General features: G+C 40.1%; 1 protein-coding gene across 1 annotated transcript; it reads left to right on the forward strand.

Moving 5' to 3' along the window:
• Positions 1 to 364: 364 nt before the first annotated feature.
• On the forward strand, positions 365 to 23,151 carry LOC138441532 (2'-5'-oligoadenylate synthase 1-like). Its single transcript, XM_069592645.1, has 9 exons — positions 365 to 413; positions 901 to 1,088; positions 1,870 to 2,056; positions 4,531 to 4,721; positions 7,423 to 7,583; positions 12,747 to 12,871; positions 18,621 to 18,810; positions 21,934 to 22,143; positions 22,825 to 23,151. The coding sequence occupies exons 2-9, from the start codon at positions 930 to 932 to the stop codon at positions 22,979 to 22,981; spliced, it is 1,380 nt and encodes a 459-aa protein (XP_069448746.1). The 5' UTR covers positions 365 to 413; positions 901 to 929; the 3' UTR covers positions 22,982 to 23,151.
• The last annotated feature ends 491 nt before the right edge of the window (positions 23,152 to 23,642 follow it).

A 23,642-nucleotide genomic window follows, 5' to 3' on the forward strand; every position in this document is an offset into this window, starting at 1 on the left:
GAAGGGGCCCCACCTGCCAAGGAATGTGGGTCACTCTAGGAAGTGGATCTTACCCAGAGCCTCCGGAAAGAAATGCAGCCTGATTTTAGCCCGGCGTGACCTATGTCAGGCTTTTGGCCTACAAAACGACAAGCAAGTGATGTTATATGCTTAAGCCATTAAAGTTTGTGATAATTTGTTGCAGGAGCAGCTTCAAAATAATCTGAATGCATTTAGAAATATCTAATCTGACCACTTGCTAAGAAACCGGTAACTACAAATCCCACAATGTTTACCTCTGAGGAACGAGCTCTAAGCTTCAGACGAGTTAGTACAAATGCAAGTCAAGTTACTTGGCAACAAGAATATAAACAGCTTCAGAAGCAGCCAGGTGGAGAACAGAATCACCCACATCTTCCAGACTGTGTTCCTTGGTACAAACTTCTGCATTTTTTTACTTTAAAAAAGAACAGAGTTAATTTGAAAGACGTAGAAATCATCACTCATGATAATTTTCTCATTTATGGGAATTCATTGAGTGATAAAAATTGAAGAAATGACACCTCTTAGAAAGTCCCCGAGTAAAGATAATATCTAAATCCACATCTCTTAGGTCACAGATTCATCTGAAACTCTTTTTCAAAAAATGTGCTTATATACCTACACACACGGCTTTGCACTTGGTTTTGTTGGCTTTACAGCCTCCTTAATGTTTATCAACTGGAGTTACAGCAGCTGGTTTAAATGACTATTTTCATGATATCATAGTTGCTATCAGTGAGAAATAAACTTCTTGGAAAATATTCATCCGATAGAGCACAAATTAGCACACTAGAAACAATATTATCTTTATTCTGGTTAACTCTGAGGGACTGGATTTTCTTCAAAGGGCTTATTATCTTTTTGCTTTGTCGTCAACAGGATCTAATCTGATACTTCACTGGGAAAGGATGTGGACTCTTAAATCCTACAACTGTGAGCACTGCGGGAGTGACTTTATCAGCGGCAGGGCTCTGAGGTATCACTTTCAACAGAAGCATCTTGGAAAAGTTCACCGTGAAAAATATGACCAAGAAGTCCTGAGCGGGAAGCAACAGGGTCACAGTGAGGTACAGCAAGTGAAAGTGGGGGGCAGGGAGCAAGAACCTCCTCCTTTACCTAAAATACTCATGCTTTGTGTCTGTTGGCTTTGTTTTTTTTTTTTTCATTCTCTCATGAAAATTTATTAACAGAAAACTGAAAGGAAAAACTCGTGGCCACAGGCCACAGGTCAGATGCAGTGGTTAAAGCCGTGTGTCTGTCTTCTGGGCTCTAAACGACCCATCCTGCAGAGCTGCTGTGAAGGGCACTGGGCAGAATCCCTTGGACCCAGGCGTTGTATCCAGGGCAGGCGCTATTGTAATTATTATTCCAAAGCGCTTATGTGGAGATGGAGTCCTTGCAACCCTAGAATTTTTCACTTTTAATGTGTCCTTAGAGGTAGACTAATTGACTTCCCTTCCCTCCTTTCCCCTCCCCCGTTTTACAAATGAAGGATCAAAGACCCAATCAGGTTGAGTGATTAGCCCAAGGCCTGCAAAAGTAAACATCAGAAAAAGAACTGGGCTCTCATTCTCCTGATTTTATAAAACATAAACTAGTGCTTTCTTAAAAATACTTTTTTCGGCAGTATGGTTCTCATGGTTCATTGCTTTATTAATCTACAGCAGTTTTTCATCTGTGTAAAAAAAAAAAAAAACCAAACTAATGGACTTTGCTATGTTTTGAGAACATAGAATGAGAATTCTCTGTGCCCATGAATGGGAGCATTTAGTGAGAAGCCAAATGAAAACCAGCAGATCTCTGAAATAGCTCTTATAATTCCTGGATTAAGTATTTACTTTTCCTCAGTCTCCACGTGACAGGTCAACCATGGAGACACAGAAGCTACACTGGGAAAATCTAGAAGAAAGGAATGTGAATTACATGGCTACAAAAATATCAAAAACATGTAGGATGTGTTCTAGGTGCTTTGGGACAGTCCTTAGTCGGGAGAACCACGAAATACAAGAGCATCACTTTACAGCCCGCAAAAGAGGTAACAGAGATGCCCAGTACTTTCCCTGTATGGATGTTTACGCAGCATAGAAACCGTCTTGTGGCTTCCCTACGTCAGAGCATTACAGGTTGCTTCCAAGAATGGCAAATAGAGAGTGCAGAGGGTGGAGCTGGTATGTACTTGAGATTGTATACTTCTGGGGCATGCATGTGTCCTAAGTCACTTCAGTTGTGTCTGACTCTGTGACGCTAAGGACTGTAGCCCGCCAGGCTCCTCTGTCCACAGGATTCTTCAGAAAAGAATACTGGAGTGGGTTGCCATTCCCTCCTCTAGGGGATCTTCCTGATGCAGGGATCGAACCTATGTCTTTTAGGTCTCCTGCCTTCGCAGGCGGGTTCTTTACCGATAGTGCCGCCTGGGAAGCCCATGCTCTTGGGTGTGGGGGATAATTCTGTAGAGCCACGTTGGCGGAGGGAGCTGGGAAGCTGAGGCGGTGTGCAGAGAGACGACTCAGAAGCAGCAAAAATGGGACAGAATGTCAGGATCCAAGTGGGAGTCAGATTATGGTCTGTCCATCAGAAATTACCACAAAACTAACGTAATACACCTTTTTGCTCTCATATTTATGGTTCTGCCCCCTGAAGTAACTGGTGGTTGCTGCTCTATAAAAGTCTTTTAAGATAAGAAAGCTTTTTTCGGGAAATAATAATTGGCTCCGAATATAAAATAGTCATTGAAAAATGATCAGTTTTTGGTGAAATGTCCATAAAAGGAAGGGTAACTGTTTCAAGCAAAGGAATCAAAATGTACAAAAACAAAAAAAAACCAACAATATGTTAATTTGGCATAATTGATAAAATTTAAAGAAGGGGCTGTGTATCCTCTGAGTGTTGATGTAAAATTTATTATTGTTTAGTCCTATGTTCTGATTTATAGTGTGATTTCTTCTGTGATCTGTGACTCTTTTGAAGTATGTGTTTTTAAAACTTTCTTAAAGTATGGGATATGTTAGCTATCTTGTTACTGATTTCTCATTTAATTGCACATTGGTCGGAGAATGTAATCTGTCTGATATCAGTTCTCTGATAAGTGTTGAGTTTTATCTATAGCTGAGTATATATTCAATTTCTATGAAACTTCCGTATGTGCTTGAAAGGGAAGGATCAGTTGAAAGTTCATTTCCAGAAAGGATTAGTGAGTTCTTCTTCAAGGCATTTGCCAGAGGCCTCTCTAAAATTAATTCTCCATGATAATATGAATTTGTTATGTAAACCTAAATGAGAGCCAGTTTATTATTGCAAATTCTCAGGGATTTTTTGGTGTGTGTATGCTCTATCCTGATGTCTAAAGCAGTAGAGAATCCACCTGCCAATGCAGGAGACACAGGAGATGCGGGTTCAAACCCTCAATTGGGAAAATCCCCTGGAGGAGGAAATGGCAACCCACTCCAGTGTTCTTGCCTGGAAAATTCCATGGACAGAGGAGCCTGGTGGACTACAGTCCATGGGATCGCGAAGAGTCAAACACAACTCAGCATGCACACACTATGATCTATCGAGTGCAAATTTATGAAATCTTCTGAGCTGTTGAAAGGCATCAGGATATGCCATCTCAAAATGTGCCAATTCAGCATATTGATTATTTTGAACTTCCCTGCGTCAGGGTCTTTTCCAATGAGCTGGTGACCAAAGTATTGGAGCTTTAGAATACTTGAGTCTGATTCTTGGTAGTTTTCATTTCTTTTCTGGAAAGGACTCTGTGCACATTAAAATAAAATAAGATCAATAAAATCTGTATGCTTTTCCTCTGGTTAATCAGTCTATTGTCACTTTTGCTCACAGGCCCCATTTACTGAACTTAGAGTTCAGTTATTCAGTTCCTTCCTGTGAAGTGTGTGGCCAGTCTTATCAGCATTTCTGATAAAATGCTGTCTTAAAACACAAACACACACATCCATAGCTCACATACCTCTAATGTCCTTATTTTTAAAAATGTACTATCTTTTGATTTCTAGCTGTTGAATCAGTTTCTTCATTTTGAAAACGCTGTGCAGGTCTAAAGCAAACATTCCTCAGGTAGAATCTGGCCTGTGGGCTGGCAGTTTAAGACCTTTAGAATAGATGGCTTAACTTAGACTTCTTTATCCTGGGATCATTTTATTGAAACTTGATAACATACATGTTTTCCATTTAGAAACTTAAAGTGATTTATGAATCGGGGCAAAGACCTTTTCCTGACATAAGAATTTATATCTCAATTTATTCTCAGAGAAATTCAGCCATTTCTCTGTTGGGACTTAGAGTTAACATGCCAGCTAATTCCACAGGGACTGAACTCTGCTGGTTCCCCCTCACGCTTTACCAGCAGAGAGGGTAGGTCTACCTGTGACAGAACAAGGCAGTCCTGGTAATTCACTAGACATAACTTGCGTACAAAAGTAGATGCTTGTGTTAGACACACACACATCCATTTCTGTGCAGCAAATGTCAAATATTGATCCTTTCTCTATGAAGCCCAAATGTCCGCAGGATTTTCACCTCATAATATGTTGGAGTGTAAAGGTCCCCAAGAGCTACGGAGATATGCAGACCGAAAAATCTGCCCTGCCTCTGGTTCTCAAAGAGCTGCTTGTGCAGCTGAGATCGGTGCGTTGCTCCAGCTGATCCAGACTTCCTTTCCGGTGCCGGCCTCCCGAGTGATCCAGGTAATCTGAGCTCCCAGCCCTCAGGCTGGACCACGCAGCACTAAGGAAGCCATTCCTCTCTCCTGGAGGTGATGGACATCAATCGGGCAGGGCCACATGTTCAGAGGCCAGCTTCGCCTTCTGCAGCGGCTGTAAGAGGCCTGCTAGGAGCCCTTTGAAATGCCAGGGCAGGCTGCCGGCTAGCGGGGCAGGCACTCAACCATGTGACAGCTGGAACCCATTACAGTTGGCAGTTTTTGTCCCAGGGGCGAAAGTGCCTTTACATTGGCAGGGCCAAGGACTTGGCTCTCACTAGACCGATGCTTTTAAATGCTTGAGGGAATTTCAGGCAAAGGAGGTACGCCTGTCCCCCAGAGCCCCGTTTCATGCCTGAGCAACCTGCCTATGGAAGTGATTAGGTGCTGTCTTGATGGACTTCCTTTCAGCCTAAAGACAGTTCACTGTGTCCGGGAACAGTTGTCCACAGAGCACAGGGTCATTCTGTGAAAATTGCCCTGAAGGAAAATTCCCTGAACACAATGAAGGGATCCCAACGACAACGATGGTGTGGTTTCCCTTCTATCGTTATTATTTGTAACGTTAGCGTCACAACTACATGCTATCTAATCAGTGTTTAGAGGGAAAAAAAATACAGGACATAGTTCTGAGGGCATTTTTGTTACCATTTTTCCATTTCTTCAGTTTAAAGTGCACACGATTGTTATGAAAGTGAAAATGTTATAAAAGTGAAAATGTTATAAAAGGTGAAAATCCTTGTTTATTTAAAATAAAAATATTAACTTTTAATGTAACAATAGCAAAGATGATTTAAGAGTATGATTGAATGCTACCTAATATAGCAGTGGAAAAAGCCTGAATATGAAACAGCATATTTTCTTCTACAGAAATAAAGCATGATCACAGGAGCTAGAAATGGGGAGTCAGAGTTCTATTTCAGTCCCACGAGGTGCTGGCTGAAAACAAGGGCCATTGATCAACTAAGTTGTGAAATTGCTGTGCCCTATATTCCATTCTTGGAGGTTGACTGTACATGTTAGCACATTACAAACTCTCTCTGGTTAAGGAAGTGCTAAAAACTACATTTCCCACATTCTCTTGCTACTGTGACAAAATGGGTTTCCTCAGTTGGTTGTACTACCACAAGACTGAGTCCAGAACTGAGTTAAGTCAGAGCCAAGGCAGGAGGGCACAGGGTACCTATTTTACCTAGTCCAGATGTAGCAGGTGCAGGGCGACTCTGAAGCCGAGAATTCTGGCAATGACTTCCTGTCTTTGGATTTGTAGCAGGGCAGGCATTTCTGGGATTGCACAGGCAGCTTCTTGATCCTTAGATGTCAACCAAGGCATATCATCCCAGAGTCAGCAGTTGCCATCACAGCTTTCAGAACAGGCTCTTAGCACAGGAAGCTCAACTCGGTGCTCTGTGATGGCATCCATGGGTGGATAGGGGTGGCGGGAGGAAGGTCAAAGAGGGAGAGGGTATATGTGTACATATGACTGATCTCACGTCATTGTACAGCAGAAACTAACACACCATTGTAAAGCAATTATACTCCAAAAAACAAAAAAAGGTTGGCTAGGTCAGTGCCAAGAGTAAAATTGGCACATTGCTGCTTGCTTGAGCGAGCCACATGGTGCCTGAAGGAAGTCCCCAATTAACATGCAGTAAATGGCAGAGGACTCGGAGCTTTACAATGTTTTCTAAACTTCTTGAGAAATTGTGTTGTCACAGTCTGTTGACAGGTCACTTTTACCTTGTGGACGTCATGTTTCCCAAATCATAGGTAACAGCTTCTTTTACTGCTAAAGAGCTTCCTTTGGGAATTTGCAACCTAAAGTTTTGAGTGCTAAGTAGAGCAAGGCTGTGCTGCTAACTAAGTTTTGACTTTTATAAAATTATATTTAGTTAAGAGATTTGCAATAAGTACTCATTAATTATAATGACAGAATACTTTATTAAACTCATTGGTGATCTATTTGGAAATATAGCAAACAAATGCCCTCCCGAAGCACCAGTCACTTAAGGTTCTAACTGGTAGGAACGGGTTTATTTCAGGACATGTAGGTACCACATGTACTAGTGGTGAATTTAATTCCCACCTTTGTGGACTCCTCACAATCGAGTGGTTCTCAAGCAGAAAGTCAGAACTTCTAGCTCTCTTTTTTCATAAGGATTTTCAGACTTTTCCTACAAATTCTGCTTTCTTCCCATAACTGAACCTAAGTTCGGTTGTGAACCATCGTAGATGACTTTTTCTCCTGTCTTTTTTTCTTCCCCCAAGTTGAGGGAAAATAAAGTAGCACATATTTAAGCTTTTCACAGATTGCTGCTGCTGCTAAGTCACTTCAGTCGTGTCTGACTCTGTGCGACCCCATAGACGGCAGCCCACCAGGCTCCCCCTCCCTGGGATTCTCCAGGCAAGAACACTGGAGCGGGTTGCCATTTCCTTCTCCAATGCATGAAAGTGAAAAGTGAAAGTGACGTCGCTCAGTCGTATCTGACTCTTAGCGACCCCATGGACTGCAGCCTACCAGGCTCCTCCGTCCGCAGGATTTTCCAGGCAAGAGCACTGGAGTGGGGTGCCATCGCCTTCTCCGATTCACAGTGTTAATTGACCCTAAAACATGCTACAGCCAGGAATCTGCACTCCCCTCAAGGCTGGCTGAGCTTTTGCCCACATCGTGCCCTCTGTCTTCACAGGGTGGATCTTATGTGAAAGGGACCGACACCCAAGGATGCTCGGAGATTGACATTGTGCTGTTCAGTGAGGTGTTTGCCGATGTGAACCATTTCAAAAAACAACTGAGAGAAGGGTTGGAGACTCTGAGAGAAAGCTTGATGCGAACTGCATATGGGAACAGGTCTGGTTGAATGCATTTCTGTGAATTCTTCATTTCAAGGGTGAAAAAGACTGCCAGAGGAAACTCTTAGCACAGGAGACCATTATTGAGTAATGTTACTTGTATAAGTGAACATTAAATTCTTGGGAGAAAACTTGGAGAGATTGCCCCAGGACCTTTTTTTTTTGTTTTTAAAGACTTCTAGCTAAACTTTCAAGGAAATTCATGAATTTGAGATCCTATGATTTAAGGACTAATTATATCTTCTCCAATACACCTTTATTCAATTTCCATCTCTTAGCTGAAATCTGACCCCGAGGAATGCAAACAGGAAATACTGAGAAAGGTACCTCCAAGAAGGAAGAATCTTTGGAGACACATTTGTCTGATAAACATTCCCTTCAGCAATGTCCTGGGGTCCTTTGCTGAACTGGCTGTGCTGACATTACATGCAAGCTTTCTTTGCCCTCAATGTTGAATTAGCCAGCTAGACAGAACTTTTGTGGGGGTTTTTTTTGGTGAGTTACAAAAAGAAAAGAAGAAAGAAAAAAACTTGACACGTTGCTGTTTATTTTCCTATTTCAATTTTACATCTCCTGCTATTTTTTTCAGTCTAATGAATTGTGGGTGAAAAAAAATGCAAAAAACTATGTCGTAAAGTGAGTAAAACATTTTTGGGGGAGGAAAATAGACCAGGCTGTGTGCCACTTCAATCCTAAAATAAGATCCATGTTTTAAAACAACCTCCCAGAACTGTTTGTTAATTTAGATAATAGATTCATTACCAAGCCTTTGCTTCAAATTAGTATACAGAACTAGTTTGAATGTGTCTTTTAATGAAAAACACTACCTTTAGGAATACCAAACACCTACTAAATTGTGGTAGTTAGCAAAGACGTCAGATGAATGGCATGGTAGTGACTATAATGAAGCACGCTGGGGTTGGAAAGGCAAAAAGGGAAATGATGGAGTTTCACATACGATTATGCTTTGAACAGGGAAAGACCACCTTTAAGAAAAGAAAAAAAAAAAGAAGAAATAGGAGAATGTGTTTTTCATTTTTACCCATTGCTTCTTCCAAGTTTTCCCCATTAAATTTGTAAACTATAGGTTACATTATATCATTGTTATTATTATTTATCAAAATAGGACAGTTAAAGTACTCTCAAGGCACATTAAAAATAAGAGTTGGGGTATATTGCTTCCCTGGTGACCTTATTTGGAATCAAAATCTTTGTCCTTCATTGTTATGTCCTAATTCTATACTCCCTGCCCACTCAATGTCAAAGACCCTAATTGATGAGCTCTCCCTAATTCCTTTTCCTCTCCTCTGGATCTCAGGCAGGCGCCCTTCTCCTGGACAAAATATGCTTGAAGCTTTTATTTTGTTAGATTTCTAGAATGAATTTTGAAGTAGAACCTATGAAAAAGAACAGCTCTGAAAACCTTCATTTACTTGTTCTAATTGTTCCTGAAAACAAGCAAGCTCATTTTCTAAGCTCTATTCCTTCTATGCTTTCAACTAATTAAATAATTTAATTGAAAAGCCTTTAAAGTTGAACCGAATTCCCAGGCAACCACCATTCTTTCCTTCATGTTTATTAAATGCGTATTCTTTTTCTCAGAGTGATTTTTCAAGGGGCTATAATGGTTTTAGTTCAGCCCAGAATATGCCTTATCCCCTATTTTGTTTTGCTGAACGATTTTGGCAAAAAAAAAAAAAAAAAAAGAAGCATATTTGCAGGAAGAATGAGACTTTAAGGCAGCCTGAGTGGAAAGGATTGTGAAGTCAGGAAAGGAGGTAGATTGTCCAGGATGTTCCCTTGCACTAATATCTGTATGCAGCAGTTGCTTTTTCTGGCTTTATTCTCTGCTTTTCAGAGCAACCAAGACCATACTGTGACTCGCTTGAGGGGCAAATTGAATTAAAAATGGAAAAGAAGCAGATCTGTGAGTCTGACAGTTGGTTTTGACTCCCACCCACTGAGAGAGTAAAAACATTTATTGCTTCAGTTGATACCTGGTTTTTGGTGATATATTGTTTGTTGCTGTTATTTTTAAAGCTATTCAGTTACTTTATTTTGAAAGATGAGTGTGAGAAAAGCCTTTCTTGTCCTTTGGAACAAGTCCACGTCTTAACCTACCAGTAACAGCAACTGTTCTATGTCAGTCATTTTCTGGGCGCTGCTTATGAATGAAACCTCAGGAGACTTGCCCCGTAAGCCCAAAGTACTAGAAATCGTTTATGCGCCAGAGGCACTGGGCTCCTCTCTGCACACACTGGTGTGTTTATTATTGAAAACCACAACGGGGAAACATATTCTGAGCTTTTAATAAGACACTGCTGTAAAAAATGCATCATGTCTATAACTTGTAAGTTATGTTTGTAATAGGGATTTCTGCCCATTAGCTCTTATTTCTAATTTCTTTGATTTAGAGATCTCAGAAAAACAAGAAGCTCTCTTTATATTATCAGGTCGGATAACTTAAGACCCTTTTCTGATACATGATCCTTTTAAAGCCACATGACAGGACAGAGTCGTCCTGGCAAGATGTGGCCAAGACAAAACACGCTGATGGACTAGGCTGGGATAAAGTGGACAGTGGCGAATACATCATCTGAGGACTCGTGACCAAGCACTGCTAGGATCCCTGTCCCATTTCCACTGATATTAATAGCAAACATATTTTGAGATACTCATTGGATGGTAAGTTTCATGTAAATTAGCCTAGGATAGTACTGACATTCTCATTAATCTTCACCCATTCTAAAAGTGATCCGAACTCCCCAGTTGATTCAATATCTCATTTAAGCCCTCTGGCATCCACAAGAGTAAACTTTACCCACGTAGGACAGTGTCTACCAAACACAGAGTTTTTATACTGAGCATAGCAAAATCTGCCTCTAAATGATGACAGGAGTGTTAGGCTACTGATTTGTTTCATTCGTTTTCACCCTTCCTGACTGAGAGAGAAGGATATGCTCATGATAATAACGATTTAACATATTCCTTTGGTGGTGTGTGTATGGATTCTTTACCACTTGAGCCACCTTCATGTTCTTGACATTTAGAGAAAAGTGCTGAGGGGTTTTAAAATTTCAGAAATCTCTGTTAAATTTAAATGAAAGGACATTATATATATATAATTGTTGTTGTTGTTTTTTTCCCCCTTTGGATGATGCCTTTTGGCTTGTCTTTCAGGTCACTAAGTCTCTTCTGCTATATGTAATTTTTGTTAAATTTTTCTATAAATCTAAGTTCAATTATTTTTTTTGGTTCTATAATTTCCATTTTTTAATATATAGAAAATCTATCTCTGGTTTAATTTTTCACCTTTTTGTCTCCTGCGCTGTCTATTCCTCTGTTCACTGAACATATTAATCAGTTAAAATCCTCATCCGTTTATGCCAATATTTGGATCACCTATGGGGTCTGTTTCTATAGTTTGGTTTTCTTCTTAGTTTAACATCTTATAGCCCTGTCTCTTGGAATTCCTAGTGATTTGAAATTTCATTTATAGTGATTGAAAGATTGAAACCAGGGCCCTGTGCATTAAACATCTTAGATGCTTTAGCCGAGACAGTCTCTTTTTCCAGAGAGGTGTATCCTTTCCTCACCAAATGGATAGAATAAGAGTTGATCACCCAGGTCGCACCCCCAAACCCATCAACTAAAACTATTTGGAGGTGAGCCAAGGCATCAGTACTTTTTAAGGACCGCCAGCTGTCTCCAACATGCAGCTGAGTTCCTCAGCGTTACAGCCCAGCAGCTTCACCAAGTCCTCTCCTCCAGCCTTAGTCTCCACAGTCCCCGAGACTACACCCTGATGCATCTTGTCTCAGCCTGGACAGACTACCTACACCCCCACTCAACTTTTCAAGATAACATTTTGCTTCATTTCGTAACCATAACTGTCCCAGGCATCTTCAGAATTCAGCAGATGTTTGGAAGGAAAAGCAGGTCATATCTTGAGTTCAGTTCTCCACCCTTCCCTTCTCATCACGTTTGTGATTTCCAAGTCTTTGCATTGCTTCAGCCCCCTAAGCTTGACAAAGTTCTACTTGTTTCTTGAACCCCCAAAGCATCTCCTTGTCCAAAGTCTTTATTTTCAGCTTCTTGTCTATTTCCCAAATCAGCGTATGTCCCCAGGAAACAAGGCAGCTGACCATCAGTCCATCTCTCCACAATCTGCCGCCCCAGTCCAAATCCTGGGACTAAATCCTGATCTTTCTAGCATCAGCAGCCCTCCAATACCTCTAAAACACACATGCACATAATTTTTAAAATCAAGTTTTCCAGTTGTTCCCAATGAGCATTGGTTGGCTGTTCACGATTCCATTATACTCAGAAATAGAAGTTTAGTTGTCTTATTTCATTTACTCATACTCATGATTAACAGTATCTTATGCCCCAATCCATGTTTAGATAATAATTCATTTAAAAATTATTCATCATCTACTACATGTCAGATACTAGGGACAGAACAGTGAACAAAACAAACGGTTCCTGCCTTTGTGCACCTTATACCCCCATGCGAGAGAAATGAACAAATAAAACAATGCCAAGTGGTAATTAAATACTATTAAGAAACATAGAGCAGGGTAAGGAGATATAGGGAATAGGGAAGGAGTTCTTGTTTTAAAGGATGGCCAGGAAAGGCCAAATGAGGCAGCAGGGACCTGAGTGAAGTCGGGATCCAGCTGTGTGAATTATCTGAGTTAATTGTAGTCCCGAGAGAAGAACAGAAATTGCAAAGGTCCAGGGACGGGAACACCCCTGGCATGTCCAAGAAAGGGCCAAGGGAGCAGGAAGGCTAGAACGAGGTGCTGCTGCTAAGTCACTTCAGTCGTGTCCGACTCTGTGCGACCCCCTAGACGGCAGCCCACCAGGCTCCCCCGTCCGTGGGATTCTCCAGGCAAGAACACTGGAGTGGGTTGCCATTTCCTTCTCCAGTGCATGAAAGTGAAAAGTCAAAGTGAAGTCGCTCAGTCATGTCCGACCCTCAGCGACCCCATGGACTGCAGCCTACCAGGCTTCTCCATCCATGGGATTTTCCAGGCAAGAGTACTGGAGTGGGGTGCCATTGTCTTCTCCAGAACTAGGTGAGGGATGGTCAAAACTCATCTCGTTTTTTTCTTTTCTTTCTCTAATCATTCATACAATGTCATGCTCCTTTTTTAAGGATACTAATGGGAAAGAGAACACCACTGTCTTTAAGATTCAGTTTTTTATGTACTGAAAGTCTTCACAGCCATTCCTGTGAGATCATGGCCTACTATGATATCCTGGGACCTACACCTTCCACAGGTAAGGTTTATTAGTTTGGTTTCACAAGAAACCTTTAAAATGGCTATTGATTTAATATGTAGTACTTTGGCCCCCTCATGCAAAGAGCTGACTCATTGGAAAAGACTCTGATGCTGGGAGGGATTGGGGGCAGGAGGAGAAGGGGACGACAGAGGATGAGATGGCTGGATGGCATCACGGACTTGATGGACGTGAGTCTGAGTGAACTCTGGGAGTTGGTGATGGACAGGGAGGCCTGGTGTGCTGCGATTCATGGGGTCGCAAAGAGTTGGACACGACTGAGCGACTGAACTGAACCGAGCTGAACTGAACTATGGGGGACTGACCACATCCAGATACAGTACTGAGCTAGGCTTCTGGCAGAATTGAATTGCTTACTGGTTTTGGAAGTCACTTTTTTATCCCCTGCAGTGTATTAACACCAATCATCCTTATGCTACCAGTTTTAAGAAGTAGGATCAAGTATTAACTAGTTGTCCAGTATAACAAGGGCCTTCCAAGGTGGCGCTGGGGGTAAAGAACCCACCTGCCAATGCAGGAGACACAAGAGACCTGAGTTCGATCCCTGGGTTGGGAAGATCCCCTGGAGGAGGGCATGGCAACCCCTCCCACATTATTGCCTGGAGAATCCCATGGGCAAAGGAGCCTGGCGGGCTACAGCCCACAGGGTCGCAAAAAGTCAGACACAATTGAAATGACTTGAACATGCACGCCAGTATAACAAAGTGGAAAAACAACACAGAACAAGTTTGGACTTGGCCTGTAAGGAGTTGCTTTTTATTTATTTGTTTATTTTTTAAATGGAAGGATAATTGCTTTACAGAATTGTGTCGGTTTCTACCAAATACTGATATGAATCGACTTTAGGTTTACATACATTCCCTCTCTTTTGAATCCCCCTCCCTAAGATTTTGTGGTATCTAGAGTGAGATATGAAGCATAACCCCTAATCATACTCATAAAAGGGGAGATAGAGTATCTCCATTTTAGGCAAAAATATGAGGGCCCTATTGTGGATTGTCTGTTTGTGTCCTCCAAAATTCACACTTTGAAGCCCTACCCCGAGACGTGATCGTCTTAAGAGGTGAGGCCTCTGAGAGGTGTCAACAATTAGGTTTAGACGACATCATGGGGGTGAGGCCCCAGTGATGGGATTCATGCCTCTTGTTAGAGGAGACACTGGAACTTCCCCTCTCAACCACATGAACACGGAATGGGAAGTCAGCCTTCACCTCCAAGGTAAGCCAGGAAGAAGGCTCTCACCAGGAACCAAATTTTCCAACACCATGATCATGGACTTCCCAGCCTCCAAAACTGAGAAAATAAATTATTTCTGTTGTTTAAGCCACCCAGTCTGTGGTATCTTTGTTTTAGTAGCCTAATCAGAGTCTCAAATAACTAAGGGATTTATATAGAAGTAAATGTACCCTCTAGAAAACTTGGGGCTTGAATGTAAGCGTCTGTTTGACTGAAACATTGGTATATTCTCTGCAGGGCAAAATGCAGAATGGAAAAGGCCATAGCAATTTGTGAGCCCTCCTCTGGCTTAGCAGCAGATAGCAAATATGTTCATTGATCTATTGATTCATATACCCCATTCAACCATCATTTCTGGAATACCTACCACGTACCATTAAATACTTAACAATGAGTTCCATAGGAGGTCAATATTTTTCCTCTTTTGGGGCTCACATTTGGTAGAGGAGAGGTTCATGAGCCACTAATCCTTAAATATCTCCTTCTTCTCTCTGTGTCTTTGCACTATGTGTCTCCTGATAAACGTTTCTTGTCCCATCCTACACTCAGCCTTGAAAGTTTCTCCTTACCCTTCCAAGACCTGGTGCACCTCTGGTGAACTTCCTTCCCTCATCAGTCCTTTCTGGACCTGCCTCTTCTGCATTCCCATGGAATCCCCCATGGTTTGCTGCTGGAACATGATCCCCTTATATTGCTGTTGTGCATTGCGTTTGGAGGACTTTGAGGATAACGTTTGCATTTGGGCCTGAAGTGAAAGTGAAAGTCACTCAGTTGTGTCTGACTATTTGAGACCCTTTGGACTGTTTGGACTGTATAGTCCATGGAATTCTTCAGGCCAGAATATTGGAGTGGGTAGCCTTTCCCTTCTCCAGGGGGTCTTCCTAACCCAGGGATCGAACCCAGGTCTCCTGCATTGCAGGAGGATTCTTTACCAGCTGAGCCACAAGGGAAGCCCAAGAATATTAGAGTGGGGAGTCTATTCCTTGTCCAGCGGATCTTCCTGACCCAGGAATCGAACTGGGGTCTCCTGCATTGCAGGTGGATTCTTTACCAACTGAGCCACCAGGGAGCCCGCATTTGTGCCTAGAACTTTATTATTCAATAAATATGTATTGGAAAAGGAAATGAATGAGCATAGCGTTGATCCTACCCTTTCTCAGCCAGACTCCAGTGGAATATGTTGACTTTCTTAATCCGGTTCTTTACATATCAGCACTGTTGGACAATGTGCTGCTCATATTAAAATTCTGTTGTGCTGTAATTTGTCAATACATATGTTCTGCATGCCTACCATGTTCTAGGAACTGTGTTATGCCTGGGGGCACAAATGTGAATAAGACATAGTTGACTTTATAGTCTGGAGGGCCTTACAGTCTGGAGACACACAAATAGATCATTTTATTATAATACCATCTACATTGGGCAGAGATAAGGAGAACTCTGAGATAAGAAGAGCTAGTAGGAAGGAGGGTGTGAACTCAGCCCAACCTGAGTTTTTAGTAACCCTATAATACTCTTCCTGAACCTATGATATTTTTTCAATGTTGTGATTTATCCCACACCTATTAACATGGCATATATAATTCTCATTGTCATAAGATTAATCTGATAAATGAACCTACACAAGAAACCTGAAAAGAAGCTATTTCCCCAGTTTGAATATTTAAAAACTGAGCCTTAGAAAATTTAAGAAACTTGCCCACATTTATGTAGTTAGTAAATGTAAGAACTAGGATGATAATCCAGGTCTCTCTCATTGTGTAGGCCCTGTGTAGACTGACATGACATCAAAGTTATATAACAGGTGATACATACTGGTCTTGAAGTGAGGTCTCAACTCTGTTTCATATTCTCTGTGTGAACTTAGGTAAGTCACTCTGAAGAAACTTTGAAGCCTTGCTTTTCATCCATAAACTGAGATAAGAAAGTAATCTCAAGGATAGTTGTAAGAATTAAAATATGAGATTTAATTTCAAATCACATAGCATGCAATTGTGTTTAGTTCAATGAATATTTATTAAGAAAAGATACTTCCTTCTCCTTAGATCTCACCATAGGCCCATGAAGTTCTCGTGTTTGTGTGAAATGTTTTTTTTTTTTTTTCTTGTGTGCAGGCTTCAAAAGCACAATTGTTAGCCATCTCTTGGGTAGTCTTGAGAATCTGAGTTTATATCAGTAGCTCTGAAGCTAGAATGTCTCCCAGTGGGGCATAAGTATATTTTTACTCTGGCTTCTAATTCCCCTGAGTTCTTGAGCACAGTTGTGTGAAATGAATTTTTAAAAGACTGAAATTATCATGTAACCCTGCTTCTCTCCACTGATGATGGGGAATGGGTTTGACAGGAGATGAGCAATTCAGAGAAGTCCTAGGATTCCAGGGAATTTTAATGGGCAGCTAAATGTTGCCAGTAATTGTCAGAGCAAGACTCAGATGATCATGTCAAATCCTCACAGGCATCTTAATATTATTCCCTGCACATCTCACATATGTGTTAGACAATTAATAGTTTGCCTCTTCTGCCACAATGAAGCCCAAAGCCATGAGGTTTGATAAGGGTGTGGTTGACAGTATTTCTGTTCCAGATAGGATTCTCAGATCAGCAGTAGCAGCATACTGTCTAAGAACTTGTCTAAGAACTTGTTAGACATACAGAATCTTGGGCACCACCCTAGATCTAAGTTGGAGACTGAATTGCAAAGGGTCTCCAAGTGACTCTTGTACTCATTAGAGTCTGAGAAGTATGGAATGAGCCACTGATTAGAAAGCATTTGGGCACAGATCTAACCTGTGACATAGGATAGTAAGATGGCAATAGATGGCTTGACTTCCTAGCTGTGTGACTTTGGGAAACTTAATTTCTCCAACCCTATTTCCTTATTTGTAAATGGGAGATAATAATAGTTCCTATATCAACGGTTGTTAAAGAGTAAATATGTTAATAAATGTAAAGTGCTTAGACTACTTACTTGACTAATGGCAAGGGACCCAAGTATGACTGTTTCACAAAAGATGGTGGTGATAAAATAAACTCATCTAAGTCACAACAGAGTAGAAGCAGACAGTTACAAGCCTCAAAAATAATTTAAGTTAGAGACCACCAGCTTAGGTTCCTGAAGAATCTTGAAGTAGGGGAAATGTTGATACAGAGGGGGGTTTGAGTAGATAATCTCTGGGTCAGCCAAGACATCTTATCAGATAATAGGAAAAAGTCATCAATATCTGATATACCTATTGTATACCAAAATTTAAGTTAAAATATTGCTTCTCTATCTTTTATCATCATAAACCTGAGTTTTTATCTAAGTCTGTTTGCTAAAAAAAGTTAGACCATCAGTAAAATTGAAAGGGTATTTTAATAGTTGTAATGACTGTTGCCTTGTAAGTTTAGGACTAGACTATATTTGCTCTAACAGCATTTATGGGAATATGTGCCATAAACAGCTTCATTTGTTCATCTATATTTACTATAGGAATCTGATTTTACTCTCAGTCCTGTTGATCATCAGCCTACTATTCTGTCTCCGATTTGGCCCTAAACAACTGGACCAGTGTAAAAGGACTGTACAGATACTCTTAAAATTAGAAATCCAGAGAAAGGCAGAAAGCTTTTTTTTTTTTTAAGTATTTTAAAGTATTTTACAAGTAAAATAGTTACTTGCCAATTAATTTAATACTGTGTATTGCAGAATCTAAATTTGCCATGATTAACAAGTGTGTCATCGTGTAACAATTTAACTGGGCAGGACAGGTATATAAAATAGATTCATATTAGAACTGCTAATTGTGTCTAATTGGGAAAATTTAAGTAGATTTTGATAAAAGATACTGGACATTTATATATCATGCAGTTAGAATAAGCACAACATGACTTAATGATGTTTTGTGAGATTTTATGATGTTTTATGAGTAGTAATAAGATATAGATGTTTATTTGCTCATGCTTGGTATTTAACCTCATCTTCCTCTCTCATTAATGTAGTGCTAACTGCCATCGATTGTTTTCAATGTGACTGAAAGGCATCTTTTAAAGCCATCTTTATTTTTGTAAATATAATCAACTCCTTCAAGTGTCCAGGTAGTAGACTCTCTTCTGAAAATATATATACAGATAATAACCACTTAGATAATTAAACAGAAGAGATTGTATAGGTTCTTGTGCACAGAGCATGATGGTATTTAGTTTATATGCTGGATGATATTTGCAAACGGTAATGAAATTTGCTTCTGAGAAATAAACTTCCTCTGCTGATAGAAAAATTTGCTGCTTGGATGAGAAAGATTTGCTCCGTTTGAACTGCTCCAGCACCATAATGTCAGAGTTTTCTCTTTGACTCACTTGGGTAAACTGTGATAACTCTCCTAAATAACAGAAATGGTTTTGTTCCAAATGCTGAAGTTCTAACTAATCAGAGTAACATAGCTCGTTGGTACTGTGGGAAGCCAGGAGAGGGAGAAAGTCTCAAGGTTGTCTTTGTTCCCTGGTGTTAACAGATTTAAAACTTCACCTTTACCGCAAGCTACACCTCTGTAAGGACGGTGACGAGGCCCAGCTGTGTGCCTTGGCCCTCCTGCAATACCAAGTGGATTTCGTCAAGGCCTCTGTCGTAAGGGTGAAGGAGCTCATTCGTTTAATGATACATTGGCTCAAGACATCATTTGCCAGCCCCACCGAAGAGAACAAGTATGTAACCAGCACACGGGTACCCATGAGCCTGTCGATTTTCACGTTCCTTTTCTCTGCTCTTTCAGGTCCCATGTCTTCCTTTGGTAGGCAGAGCGCATACGAGTAGAGAGGGAAAGAGACGGAGAGAAAGGAAAGAGAGAGAATGAGGGTTGTTATAAAATATGGAACATCTGTCTTCTATTATTCCAGGTATAACATAACGATTTGGTAGAAACCAAAAAACAGAAACCAAAATATTCAGTGGCATAAGCAAACGGGTTGCTGCAAGGAAGGAAGGCACAGGAAAGGAAAAGGGAAACCGTTAGCATGATCCGCACGCGTCCCTCAGTGTTCACACTTGGTGTGCCTTCCCCTGCAGCCGATTTTAACAGAGCAGAGGTGTCCTCTGTGGAGACGGGCCGCCTCCAAAGCTGATGATGTGGCTGTTATAGACTTTTCCCCTCACTTTGGTAGCAACAGACTCTAATGTATAGTAAAGGGATGTGAGGGAGACTCAGATACAGGTTTTAAGTACTTTAAGATAAACTTTTGAAAAACAGCTAGAATATAGTTGTATGAATTCTCCATTTGGCAGCAGAGACAGAGAGTTTATTATAACATATTTATATATGGCCATTTTCTACATGGAATAAATCTTCATCTTTATATGAAGTTGTTAACAATCTTGATTTGTTCATCTGAATCACGCACGCTGTTTACTCTTTGTATGTTTCTCTGTTTAATATTGATGATAACATTAGGCGGTTTGTTAAAACATACATTACTCCTGTGTAGTTACTGCCTATCTCTATGCATCTCTAACCATCCTATATATTTTTTGCTCTTTTGGTTGAGTAAAAATTTACTAGTGAAAATAGAAAAAAAACTAGTGAAAACAGGAAAAAAAGAAATAAACCTTCATACCTTGAGGAGATTCTTGGTCAGATGACAAGCCTGGTTTTGAAATCTAACAGATTTATTTTTGGTAGTGGAAAGCAAGAAGAAACTTATCTATTAATGTAGCAGAAAAATCATTCTAAGACTTAAAAAGGTGGTATTGTGGGGAATTTGGACCACATATGTTCCAATACGATAATTGGTTTTCTATTTTGGGAAAGTAATCTGGCAATGTGTATTAAGTATTTATTATGTGTTAAGGATTTTAAAATATTTGAACCATTTGTCAACTTAATTCCCCTCTGAGTTAAAAAGGAAAAAAAGGTAAAAGTCAGAAGTAAAAAAAAAAATATTTCTTATTATTTGGTTTTAAAAGAAGAATTGAGGCCATTTGTATTAAAATATCATTTAAAAAGTTTATACAAAATAAAGATTTTAAAAAGAGAGATCAGAAATGCTTAGATGAACTACCCTTACAGAAAATAAATCACATAGAAAAAGTAATTTGTATAAGCATACTCAGAATACTGCCACTAAAGACAGTGAAAATTGGGAAGGAAAATTCCCCTGAAGTGCAAGTAAATTTGTCATATAATTTTGATGAACTACTATCCAAGAAAAGTTTGGGAAACATGGAAACATTTACATGAAACAATTTCAAATGACTAAAACAGGATACAAAATAATATGAACATATATCAGAGCTATATAAATATATATGTAATAATGGTATAAAAATGTGAAGTAAGATAGTTCAATGCTTATTAAGTCTCCCCCAAGCCCAACTATATTTTCTTCCATAAAATGTGAAGAACATCTCCTGCTTGAGTAACTTTCAACCATGATTTACTTTGGGCATTTGGGAGCATCAGTAGAAATGGATTTTAAGTCTTGTGTTCATCGTTGACAACCCCTGAGGGAAAATCACAGGAACTGAGCTACTGATCATCTGAAATCACTGAAATGGTTCACTATTCATTACCAGGACAAGAGATTTTGTCTACTTTTAGTTTTTCTGTTTCCTTCATTGAGGTAAAAACAAACATTTAATGTAATAGTAGGAAAATGCGACTCTGTTTCCCCTAAATTCTATTAGAGGAAAAAAATTGCATAATTTTGCAATATATCATCAAAAGATATTTCTATGACTAATGGATGCCAATGCAGTAAAAACACATATTTGGATATCAACCACCATGAAATCCTAAAATTCTCATGTTGGATTTGTTCCTCTTTTCCTCCCAAGTTTGTTTATCAACTTTCATTTTTTCCCCTGATACATAAACTACAATTTAAAAGACTTAATGTAAAAAAAGCAAACACGTTTCTTTCTTCATCCTCAATCCCCAACTCCCAACAATGTGTTTAGAGCATATTCTCCAAGTTTGTTTTTTGTGTATGCTTAATTTTTTAAAATGTATTTGCTGTTTATTGTTTTAAATTTTGTTCGGTTAATCTATATTGTATCTTTAGATCTGTACATTGTGAGCTACCTTGCTTCTTGTACAGGACAACACTGTCTAAAATAGAATGTGAAGTTCAAATTCGAGCCTCATATGCAATATGATATATTCTAGTAGCCACATTAAAAAGGTAAAAAGTAATAGGCAAAAGTAATTTTAATATTTACCCAGTATATTCAAAATGTTATCTTTATAATATGAAATCAATGAAAAAATTACTCACACATTTTACTTTCTTTATATTTCTTGAAAATATAGTATATACTTAAACTAGCCACATGTCAAATGCTTATATTCACATATGGCTGGGGGCTGCCATCTTGGACGGCGCAGTAGGACATGTACCATGAAATCATCTAATTAGTTCCCTACTGACGAACATTCCAATATTTACTATTTCAAACAATAAAATAAAAAACATACTTTTGTTTATATCTGTCTTTGAGTACTGGTAGATGTTTCTACAGAGTGAATTCATCGAAGTGAAAAATGCTAGGTCAATAGGATGGAACAAGTCAAATTTTAATAGAATTGACTCCAAAAAATACTTTATTAATTTAGAGTCTCACCTATAGAGTGTTCCATCTCCTCACAAACCCACCAATGTTGGATATTATAATTCCTGCTTTTTGCCAATCAGATTGATGGAAATGTTGTTATTATTTGCTAAGTAGTGAGATTGAGAATGAAATTTCTTCCTCTGTTAATTGCCTTTAGAGCTGGGATTTTTCTGATAACTGAATAAACTTGTCTTCACTTTCTGGGTTCATTCTGTGTCTAGATTTCGGAGACTTCCCTCCTCTTACACAGTGGAGCTCCTCACCATATACATCTGGGAACGGGCAGAGAAGCCCCTCTCCTTCAGCCTGGTGCAGGGAATGAGGGCAGTCCTCAAACTTCTGGATCAATATGCAGCTATCGACGTGGTTTGGCACAGACACTATCATCGCACGTTCCCCATTTTTGTAAAAGTTAACCAGAAGCGCACAAGGTAACTATTTATCTTCCCTACCCCCTTAGGACATAGGAAATGGGTTTGTCATCAAGGAAATGTGTCTGGAGCAAAGAGTAGCTTTAATGGGATTCAGTGTAAATGAGACGGCCCTGATTACTACAAAGTCATTTCCTTTAATTGCTTCTCACAGAACTTTAATTCTAAAGTGCGAATTAAGAGGAATTTGAGCAAAACGAATAGAATGTGGTTATAGACAGCAAGTGCAGTGGAAATGGAAGACCTAATCCAGGGAGGACAGGCTTCCTCAGTTGGGAAGGGAAAATGAGTAGGAGTCGGGGTTGGTGGGATTCCAACAGGCATGGCTGGTCCTCCCATGGTTCCTGGAGATTCCTTTTCTTAACAGAATTCCATCTTTAACTCCAGCCTTCCCCTCTTCTACAAATATGGCGTCTCTGGTGGTTCAGACGGTAAAGAATCCACCTGCAACTCAGGAGACCTGGGTTCAGTCCCTGAGTTGGGAAGATCCCCTGGAGAAGGGCATGGCAACCCACTCTAGGATTCTTGCCCGGAGAATCCCATGGACAGAAGAGCCTGGTGGGTTGCAGTCCATGGGGTTGCAAAGAGTCGGACACAACTGTAAGCACAGAGCACAACCATCCGGCAAATTGAAACCGGTTTGGAAATGGAGAGTGGGAGGTTTGTTTTGCTTTGTTTTAGGCCATTCATTTTAGACCCTGTAAATCCTACTGTCAACGTGTGTGACACCTGCAATGCCTGGGATGAAGTTGCCCATGTGGCGAAACTCAGCTTACGGAAGCCTCTCTTCAGCGGAGTGAGAGCTGAGCCCCCCTGGCTTTTCACAGATGCCTGGTAAACTGGTGAGGAGCTCCTTACTGTGCTTGCATTTCTATGGAGAAATAAAAAGGGTTCAAAACATATTGCCAAGCAGAACACTCTGGATGAAAAGCAATGTGAAGAAAATTGTCTAAATTTAATTCACCACTTTAGTGTACCCAATCTTTAATAAACATCGCTTAAGATAAAGGGGATCTGCTTCAGCCTTTGAGAGAATTGAATTCCCCTCCCCCATTTTTTGGATTCACTTGCTTTGGTGGCCTTGTGACCAGAAAACATTAAAAAACAAAAACAAACAAACAAACAAAAAAGTGTCGACAGTAAACAAATAAATAAAATCCCCAGATCCACTGAGAGAGGATTAACTGAAAGGGTAAAATAGCTCCCATTTTTTAGTTTTAGTTCATTAAAGTTTCAGGTTGACTTTTCTTTTTTAATACTTTATTTTTATTTATTTGGCTGCATCAGTCTTAGTGGTGGCATGAGGGATCTTTTTTGCAGCATGCAGGCTCTGTAGTTGTGGCATGGGGGCTTAGTTGCCCTGTGGCATGTAGGATCTTGGTTCCCTGACCAGGGATCCAACCCGAGTCCCCTGTATTGGAAGGCAGATTTTTAACTCCTGGACTACCAGGGAAGTCACTCCTGTTAACGTTTCAGTTCTGACAACCAGGTACTTCCCT

Source organism: Ovis canadensis, chromosome 5, assembly GCF_042477335.2.
Source record: "Ovis canadensis isolate MfBH-ARS-UI-01 breed Bighorn chromosome 5, ARS-UI_OviCan_v2, whole genome shotgun sequence".
NCBI lineage: Eukaryota > Metazoa > Chordata > Mammalia > Artiodactyla > Bovidae > Ovis > Ovis canadensis.

What these genes read in the sequence shown, in the direction of transcription:
- LOC138441532 (XM_069592645.1), top strand. Translation starts at nt 930, where the DNA reads ATGTGGACTCTTAAATCCTACAACTGTGAGCACTGCGGGAGTGACTTT. An exon ending in CTTTACAGCCCGCAAAAGAG is followed by an intron (nt 2,057 to 4,530) that starts GTAACAGAGATG and finishes TTCTCTATGAAG; the next exon opens with CCCAAATGTCCGCAGGATTT. An exon ending in GGGACCTACACCTTCCACAG is followed by an intron (nt 12,872 to 18,620) that starts GTAAGGTTTATT and finishes TGGTGTTAACAG; the next exon opens with ATTTAAAACTTCACCTTTAC.